Consider the following 10000-nt stretch of genomic DNA (forward strand, 5'->3'; position numbering starts at 1 on the left):
GCTCAGGAGTGTGAGAGAGCAAAAATGAGTGGACCCAAGAGTTTGTCTTCACCCCCATGATGCGTGGTGTGGATTTGAGGAAAATCTGTGAACGTTGATTTTTTCACCAAAACACACACTAACCCCTTACCTCTTTTTGGAGTAAAAAATTGAGCGTTCTCAGATTTTACCCAAATTCACACCAGGTGTTAGGGAGGTGAAGACTAGCACGGCGGTCTACTTACTTTTGCTCAGTCACACTCCTGAGCTGAAATACAAGTCATTCTGAGTGTGTTGCTGATAGAACAGGAACTGTACACTACGTGCAAATACACACTAAACCGTTCAAAACGTTTTCTGGTTTTAAGGAAATCTGTGATGTTGGTGGATCTCTGAGGTGTAAGTGAAATAAAAACATTTCAGGAAATGAGATTACAAGAAAAATAACCACTTCGGGATCTCAGGGTTTTTTCTGTTACAGAGTGAAAGGGATGTGAACTCACAACCCTCTGCCCATGTGGAGAACGGTGTTTTTCTCCTTACCTCAGTTGGAGCAGCATGTTCTCTTCCATCTCCTCATATCTGTGTCTTTCCTCATCCACGTCCTTCCTCTGCTTCTTTAGCGGCTCGTCCATCATCTTTAGCTTCTCGCACAATCTCAGGGTCAGTTCCTCCTCTGCCTGCTTCAGCATCGTCCTCATCGCCAACTGATTTTGCAGCTGGACACCAAGCAACACAACAGTCTCACACACACACACAAACTGTACACAATGGTTTCTCAAACGGACCATACAGGACCATAGTAATGGACACGTTCATGCCTCAGTCTGTCGGATCTGATGGAGCTGCTGGCGGAGGGTGGAGACATTCCTGTGGAAGGTGGAGAGGAGGAGACCGAGAGATGGGTCTCTGACCAGTGGAGATGATGGAGACATGGACTGAAGAGCAGGACTCTTACACACAGCCACAGGGGAGTCTCCTGCACACACAAACACACACACACACACACACACACACACACACACACACACACTGGTTTATTTAACTAGCTGCATAAAAATCTGAAAAACTCACTAAAAGTCCATGAATATTTCTTACACATTTACATATAGTCTTTAGGACACACCCACATTTCCATATATGGCTCTCACATTTGCATTTTTTGTTATTTTTTACATGTAAATTTTTTTACTACATCTCAGGGAGAATCAGGATTCCATTTTTCATCCAAAGCCCTCATATTAACTAACAGCTAACAGCTAACCACTGATTAATCAGGTTGATTAATAAATGAAGTTGTGAATGAGGAGAATTTATACAAACCGCTGTTGTTTTCATCTTGAGCCAAAGAGTCCGATATCAATTTCTCACTGAAAACAGAGTTTTGCATTCGTTCATTTTTACAATATATCAGTTTGCACAAATATTAATACCACATTAATAAAAGTGAACGCTAATGTTTCCCATGAACCTCGCTGAATCTTTTCCTCCGCTGGAGTTCGTCCCTTTAAAGAGAGCGTGCTGAACGAGACCCGTGAGACTGGCTAACTGCTTCTCCATCGCCTTCATGCGCTTACTGAAGGGAAAAAAAGAAAATGTACAACATACTGCTGAGACGTGGGGAATAAAACTACGCGGCAGTAGCGTTAGCTAGAGATGCTAACCGACTGTTCTAAAACGTATCACTTTGACAATGTAAACATTACTAAGATTCACGTAAGCAGCTCCAAATTTCTTGTAAACATTGCTAAGATTTACATAAACACTTAATAAACACTATTAAGGTACACTTAAACACCTCTAATGTTCATGTAAACATCTCCAAATTTTCAGGATTTTATTTCTTATTATTTAATTCACTAGAAGTAATTTTAGGGATTCTGGGAAAACGTGTTCCTGTGAACTGCTTGAGAAAAATGAAAGTGAAGCACTATACATGTATCTTTATTAAAAAAACTCTAAAATTGAGACTAGCATTTGCATGGCAAAATTAATTCTATCCATAAATGATCATCCAAATCCCTTATGATGTAGAGCTCCACCCCAAATATCTAAGCCACGCCCCTGTCTGCTGATAGTGTAGCGTGACACTAAACTGTGTTGAAAATAAATTCATGCAAATTTTTGGCCAAACTGTTTCAACAAATAAAACAACACAAAACTCAATGTAAACTTTGCCTCAGCAATGCTGCAATACCTGCCTGTTTCTCCACCGCAGACGTGAGCAAATATGTGGACGACTCCAAACGTAAAAAGAAGCATAAATGTGTGTGACATTGTTGACAACGCAAATAAAACCTGCTTACACAACAACACTGTCTCCTCACAAGGTCCTGAAGTAGCGAAATATGAACCGAAGCCTCACCTCTGAGGATTTGCTGATGGTCCAAGCCCCTGGAACGCTCTATCTCCATGTAAATCTGAGTACACGGGGGACGCCATGGTTCCTCTGGCCCTTGCTGCCACCTCCAGTGTCCCATTGCTCTCCTTCCTGAAAGATCTTCGCAGGGATCCCGTCCTCTCCACCATCATGTGTGGGTTCTGTCCCGGGTGAATGTCAATCATCCTGACCTCGTTGACCCTGTGAGGTGAAGGGGGCGGAGTTTTCTGGCTTTTCGGGCTCAGAGGGCTGTGTTGGTTCTCGCTGTACTTGCGAGATTTTTGCCTGTAGAGAGAGTGTTGGTGGAAGATGGAGCCATCGGGGGCATCAGACATGCTCAAGCGCGCCTCAGGAAACCCATACGGGTCGACCACTTCGTCCGGTTTGACATCACGACGCTCCAGGATGGCGCTGGAACTCGGCGTGCTGGACGCGCGCTCACGGGGAAGCATGGCGCCGGCCGGCAGGGTGCGGGAGTTGTAGGTGAACTTTAGTGGTGATGTGGGAATGGAACGAGTCAGAGGTGGAGACAGAGAACCCTGAAAGCCCTGGATGTGACTCTGTGGAGAAGGAAGTGGGTGAGACATCGATTGTCCACCATCCTGCTGCTGTCTGGAGCTGTAAAGTCTTTCACGAGCAATCTGAGAATATGAATATGCGAATAAACATGTCTTCATTAGAGAATGCCCTTCCCACTTAACTTGTTGTGTGCAAAGCCTGCATTTGCATACGGAATCATGATTGGCTTTTCTATGTTATGATGCAATAAGTCAGCTTAAAAAATCTTTTTACATAAATTTAGATAATTTAAAAAATTTTTTTTTAAACCCACTCCTATTTCACCTTGTTTGTTTTAGTAAACAAACCAGGGGGAGTGGTGGCTCCAGCGGTTAAGGCGCTGGGTTGCCGATCGGAAGGTCTGGGGTTCAAGCCCCGGTATCGCCAGGCTGCCACTCTTGGGCCCTTGAGCAAGGCCCTTAACCCTCTATGCTCTGGGGGTCCCTTACGAGGGAAATATTAAGGTCCGTGACGTGGGGCCGCCTTCCCGTGGGCTCCCCACCTGCAGGAGGGACCGTAAGGGATGGTGCTGTGAGGATTGGGCAGCAGTCGGAGGCGGGGGCCTGCTTAGACTGCTGCCCCCGCGACCCGAATTACGGATAAGCGGGAGAAAATTAATGAATGAATAAATGTTTTAGTAAAAAAAATATATATTTTTACTTACTTTAACCAAACAGAACGTAAAGATTTAAACGTACTTCATGCATAGTCTTTTTCCAAAGAGAGAGAGAGAGCGAGAGAGAGAGAGAGAGAGAGAGAGAGAGAGAGAGAGAGAAAGAGAAAGAGAGAGAGAAAGAGACCTCATCATGATGTTACGGGACTGAAAGCCTGTTTACGTTCATTTGCATTTGTTTATCAGAAAGAGATTTGCACGCAACTGAAAACGTGTGTGTGTGTGTGTGTGTGTGTGTGTGTGTGTGTGTGTGCAGCACACCTCCATACCGGAGGATTAACCTGTCTGTGGGAAACAACGAGCCTCAATGAACCAAGTTTTGGAGGAATTAACGAGGAATTTTAGTCTGAAAAGAACGAATAGATGAAACTGTTTCCTGTCTAAACGACTCCCTGTTCACATTAATAACCAGTTTTAGAAACACAACAGAATCCGGCTGCTGTGTTTGTCGTGATTAGGATTGAAAATAGACACGGAAACAAAGGGCTGAGCAGAAACACAGCGCCGGTTCTGTCTGGACCTGCCTCAGCCGAGACAAACACAGAGTGATACTGCGAGCGACTGCAGGATGATCCCGGAGTAAAACCCTCACCGTCTCATCAATCAGTGACTGATTTTAAAACCTGGGGGAATCTGCGACTCCAAACTCCAAATAAATAAATAAATAAATAAATAATAATAGAATAAATAAACTCATTTAAATGTTTTTAATTATACCTAGATTTTTGTTGTTTATTTTTTTGGAACATTTTTACATTTAAAATTTAATTGTTTTTTTTTTTCCTGATGGGCACCTATTCATTTTTTGTTTATATTATTACTAGTTTAATAATTATTTATTTTTATATTATATAAAAACCAATGTCCATTTACGTTGTTATTTGTTCTATTTTCTTACATTGTTCTTTACATTTTCCTAAAACACATTTAACATTTTTAAATGTATTATAATGATTTCTTTATTATTAATATTATTAATATAAAATGCATTATAATGTGTAAAAATGTATAATTAAAATTGTCACCACAGTGATTGAACAGTAAACTCATTAAACAAAAAAAACCTTTGTCTTATTGTATAATCTGCAAAAAAAAAAACCCAAAAAAACAACTATACTTTTATTTTCATAAATTTCTGTTATTTCTTTTTCGAATGATTTTAATCTCGAGCTCACCCCTGCCTTTGTGCTTCACTCACTGGATGTCACGAACAGCGTTTCTTTCTTTAATAAGCTCTTGTACAATTTGTATAAAACAAAAAGATAAAGACGAGTCAGTGCAGCACTCCTACTGCAGAACAATTACCCATAATCCTTGGGGGAAGGCGTGTTGCAACAGGTGCTTACACTCTGCTGCACATGAACCACTCGAGTAACGGTTCACATTTCTGCTGTGAGCTTGTGGCTTGTAAAACAGTGGGATCGTTAACACGCCTGCGTGCAGGAGAATCGGAGACACGATCTGGAAAAAAACCCAGTGTTTGGGTTTCATCTCGAACTCACAGGAACCGACCGAAGCGAACTCTGTGCTTTAAACACCTCATTCGACCCCGTGAAGAGATGAAATCTGCAGCTGAAGTGCTGAAAGACAGCTATGAAACACAAGATCCAGACAGCGAGTGGTTTAATGGCCTTGACAAACAGGTGTGGGATGTTAATCAGCGTGTCGACACACGTACGCTTTCGCCTGTTTGAAAACGTACTGCGGTTTTGTTCTGTGGTGAAAATGGGCGTGGCAGGATTGACACCGGGATGATAAGTGATGACAAAACTCCATTTACTCGTCTCTAACGTGTCAATAATTCTGAAAAGAATCGACTCTTTTTAGCGAATCAAATCGTATGCCTCGTTTTCAACAGCCGAGTTCAGTGAGTCGAATCACAAAATGACTCACTGCTGGTTTTTCTTTAAACCAGGTGTTCCTTTAAACTCCATCGCTGGAGCTGATGTTCTGTTTAATGAAGACTTCAGTCCTGTATGTCTAAACACATGTGGCTAATAAAGCTCATCAGCTAAAGATTCCCTAAATGAAAAATCTGTCAGCTGAGAGGACAATAAACAATTATGAATAAAACTGTGAACAAATCCACAAGAATTCTGCAGTTTCACGATGATCATAACGCTGCTAGCATGACTTGGCATGCTAACTCATTGCAAGTGTATTTTGGTTGAATTATTTTGTTTTTAGGTTAGCTAATATTATTAGCATGCTAGTCATGATGCTATTATTTTCTTGCTAGTTTACAATTGCTTTTTAGTATAATGTCTGGGTGAATTCTTGGCAATATGTACAAAAACACTGCAATGTGTTTAGCGATTGTGTTCGCATTACAATCAAGGATATGGCTACTTGATAGCTAAGATAAAGTTCTTTGCTAGCTTGAAAGAAATTTCCTCTTCATTGTTAGAACCGAGTATTTCCTGTTGTTCCTGGTGAAGTTTGATAACATCAGTCCATAGCAGTCGTGAGTCATGAGCCACACGTCAGACTGTGCACTCTGTCATTAGTCAAAAGTCAAAGGTCGCGACCTCAGAGCGAGTCAAACTCACAAAAACACACTCATGCAGGAATTCCAGTTTGGGAATAATGAAAGGAAAAATGGATTTGCTGGAAAATTTTCGGGTGCCGTTTTGGTTCATCGCTTGGTTTAAACCCTGCTCATTACACAGCTCGCTTTTGTGCGAATCAGCATTTGGTGTCATTCCTCCATGTGTGTGTGTGTGTGTGTGTGTGTGTGTGTGTGTGTGTGTGTGTGTGTGTATATGTGTGTGATGGTTTCAGACAGAGAGCCAAACACACGCTCACTGTTATTAAGTACAATTTGTGGTACAATTTGTGGTAACACTGCGTCCCCTAATCGACATCGCTGGCGTCTTTTAACTGCCTGAGTATCAGACGGAAGAAAAACAGCAGCCTGCATAATCACGACTTCGGCGCATCGTATTTCATCCCACAGCTCTGCTGCAGCCCGAGGCTTGATTCTGATTGACCAGAAGGTGCTGACTCAAATTATTCCTATAGCAACAGCTCAGTCACAGCGACTAAACAGAGACTGCGCTAATAAATAAAAGAACGGATCAAAAAAAAAAAAAAAAGATTGCATGCCAAACCTATTTTGTTTAGAGATGTGAGGAGATGTTTATGTAACATGGATAGAAGGAGTCTCCAGTGTCAGTGCTTTGTAGCAGTCAGAGGGAAAGCTGAAGGTGATCTGTCAACACTTTTTTTGAGAGTTTTTTTATTTCTGTGGAAACAAAAACTCTGCTTCACCAATTAGACTCTGAATCACAGACCTGCTGTGTCACAAATCTGCTTTTTTTGTTGTCTCTGTTAGACTTCAGGTCCAACTTAAAATGTAAATTAGCCCCGCCTCCTACATAAATTATGATGTAAATGCTGTTGTTCCCTTATTCATATTCCAATCATGTGTGTGGTGTCTGAAGATTCAATTCTAATTGTTTCCTGTACGTTGATCCTAAAATCTGAATAATTCATGACTTCTAATTTATTTATAATTTAATTTACCATAATACTATAAAACTATCCTAACCATCACCTTCGTAAATCACACAGATGTCCTTTGGACGTTACTTTCTTAATGGCGACGTTAACATGGTACTGTTTAATTTAATATGTAAATAAAATTAGCTTAATATTCTTTGCTAACTTTACTCCTTTCTTAAACTTGGCATGATGAGAAACACTAGATAAAATGTCGCCGATTTATACGCAGTCAAGCGGAGCGATACTACGAAACATGACGATGAAAAGTTCCTGTAAAGTCTTTACGCATGGCTTTCATTAGACCACAAATAACAGCGAGTCTGGTTCCAATTACGGCGGCTAATCCACACCACATGCTAGCAGGAATGCTAATGCCACTGTCTGGCCTCCTAAAGCTGTGTGTTACTGCGTTTACTGCTCTAAAAGTAAAACAACAGAGCAAGTGGAAGAATACAAACAAAATTTAACACAAGTTTCCTCTTTTAAGTTAAAATAGACAGTTTAATGACATCAGAAAGAAAAAAAACGATGTGAGTGTTCCGGTCAAAAAGCCCACCTCGTTTAGGGATCTTATCTATATGAACACTGCTATAAACACATTAGTATGAATTTGTCTGTAGGGAGTGTGTGTTTGTGTGTGTGTGTGTGTGTGTGTGTGTGTGTGTGTGTGTGTGTGTGTGTTTGTGTGTGTTGTTTTACTCACTCTGCCATCTCCATTGTTGTTTCTCGTGTTATGATTAAAGGCCTGATTGGGGTCTTTGTGATAGACCTTCAGGTAGGACTGTGGTGTGATGTTCCTGCCAACACAAAAACACAAAAAAAATTTGCACCTGCAATTCAAAATCGAAATAATTTTAAATTCTGAACAAATTAATGCTTCAATCTGCACATAGTAACATACAATATATGGCTAAAAGACACATGAGCATAACATTGGTACAATATGTCCCACATTTAATCTTTGCTTGCCGTTATAATAACCATCACTCTTCTGGAAAGATGTTCCACAAGATTCTGTGGGGATTTGTGGCAATTCATTCAGCTACAATGGTGTTACTAAAGGGTGTCAGGTGTGCTGAGGAGGTCTGGGGTGGTGTTCCATTTCATTCCAAAGGTGTTGGAGCTCTTTAGCAGGGGATCTTATAAACCATGTAAAGCACATCTTCATGGAGCTGGCTTTGTGCACAGGAGCATTGTCATGCTGGAACAGTTTTGGGTCTACTAGATCAGTGAAAAAGCACAAGTTTCGGAAAGAACCACATTTGGCAGGTGTCCCAATACATTTGCCAATGCAGTGTTTGATCTCAAACATGTACAGAATAGTGTCATTAGGCCACGCCCACAAGATACTGTACATCATTATCAACACATTTGAATAAAACGTGTAATTGCCAGATGATTCATCCAAGTAATAAACCATCACGGATACACAGTAGCACCTTCAAAGTTTGACTGACTCTTTTGCTAAGCCCCGCCCCTTATTTCATTTGAATATTATTTATTCGAAAATAAACAATGTTGCAATTCTCTGTACTGCAGTTTCGTTGCCTTTGAGCTTTTTCTTATACGATAAAGAATTTGACACTTTGGGAGAAATCCAACTGGCATGTGGGATGTGGTGTTTATAGAGCCGTAACAGAAATGTTCCGCATTAAAGGTAAATGGATAAAAAAATAAAGCGCCGTGTGTGCGAGGCTGCGTGCAGGCACATGGGTGGTGTTGAGGTCCACACCCTCCTCTGCACCGTCCCCTGCAGCTCACACACCAGTCCAACAGGAAAGAGGGAACGCGAGAGAGATTATGTGTGTGTTTGTGTGTGAGTGTGTTATTGTACAGCTGGGCGTGGCTGTTTATAACGTTTGGAAGTACTGGGAGCAAACGTGCGTCAACACGCGCGCGCGCGCACACGCACACACAAACACACACACACACACACACACACCTGAACCCTCTGTCAAAACATACTACTGTTATTATAACACGCACGAACGCAAGAACAAATCGGCAACAATTTCAAAATATTGTTCATCATTATGCAGAGATGAGCAGGAACATTGGAAAGCTGGAATGGAGTGAAAGATCTCCTGCTATAGAGCTCCAACCCTATAGTACATGAATGAATGTGAAAGGTGACTGCACCCAAGGTCTCCTCACCTACACCAGTACCTGACTTTACTAACACCCATTACTAACAATGCTCCTCAAAATGTAGTAGAACATCTTCCCAGAAGAGTGGAGCTTAATATAAGAGCAAATGGAGACTAAATGTGGAACACAAAGTTCAAAAAGAAGCACGTACGAATCTTATGCTCAAGTGTCCACATACTTTTGCCATATAATATGGTCACATTTGGCTTTAGCGGACATCTACAGAAATGAGTAGGTTCCTCTTGAGAACTTCGTTATAGCAGCTATAAACACTCGCTCCTTCACTGCTTGAACTCCAAAATCTCCCCCATGTGCTCAAGCTCACCTTCCTGACTGTGTGTGTGTGTGTGTGTGTGTGTGTGTGTGTGTGTGTGTGTGTGTGTGTGTGTGTGTGTGGAGAATTGGGTAATAAAAAACAAAACCTGCCTGACATCCGTGAGCTCATAGTAGATGTTCCTGACGTGGTCCTTTATGTAGATGGCCATGTTGGGCGACTCGAGCATGGAGAGCGTGAGCTGCTGAGGGAAAGCGCTGACAAACAGAGCGTGCACCGTGTCAGCACCCGACACCTCGTTAGGCATGAGGATCTGCTTCGTTTCCTCGCCATACTGCAGGTGGAGAACACCTGCAGGAACATGGAAACAACCGGCGGTCAGGTCTCGCTTCGCTGTCGCCATAGCAACAACTGGTTTGGTTTATTATAACTGTGTTTATTTCAGCAGAATATTTGGAGTAGCTAGCTGACTTTTTAAAGTTAC

General features: G+C 41.6%; 1 protein-coding gene and 1 long non-coding RNA gene across 19 annotated transcripts in view; one reads left to right on the top strand and one right to left on the bottom strand.

Moving 5' to 3' along the window:
• Positions 1 to 4162, top strand: part of LOC310717839 — a 70221-nt gene extending 66059 nt beyond the window's left edge. Inside the window, exons 1-2 of one of the 2 annotated variants that reach the window (XR_014530968.1) lie at positions 1564 to 1658; positions 3847 to 4162. This is a non-coding gene — a long non-coding RNA (uncharacterized lncRNA). Of the gene's footprint in view, positions 1 to 1563; positions 1659 to 3846 lie in introns of those variants that run through there. The other variant, XR_014530967.1, reaches the window with a different exon arrangement.
• LOC310717453 (sickle tail protein homolog) overlaps positions 1 to 10000 on the bottom strand; it is a 44645-nt gene that overhangs the window by 9914 nt on the left and 24731 nt on the right. For 9 of the 17 annotated variants that reach the window (XM_083525464.1, XM_083525461.1, XM_083525470.1 and 6 more), the window contains 7 exons: positions 9669 to 9867; positions 7798 to 7891; positions 2345 to 2919; positions 1451 to 1555; positions 1303 to 1349; positions 801 to 958; positions 523 to 698 (listed from right to left, as the gene is read on the bottom strand). In XM_083525464.1, coding sequence (XP_083381590.1) covers positions 523 to 698; positions 801 to 958; positions 1303 to 1349; positions 1451 to 1555; positions 2345 to 2919; positions 7798 to 7891; positions 9669 to 9867 — 1354 coding nt within the window. Of the gene's footprint in view, positions 1 to 522; positions 699 to 800; positions 959 to 1302; positions 1350 to 1450; positions 1556 to 2344; positions 3001 to 7797; positions 7892 to 9668; positions 9868 to 10000 lie in introns of all 17 variants that reach the window. The other 8 variants (XM_083525463.1, XM_083525454.1, XM_083525458.1 and 5 more) reach the window with 1 other exon arrangement.

The sequence above is a fragment of the Silurus aristotelis genome (assembly GCF_946808225.1).
Source record: "Silurus aristotelis genome assembly, chromosome: 22".
NCBI lineage: Eukaryota > Metazoa > Chordata > Actinopteri > Siluriformes > Siluridae > Silurus > Silurus aristotelis.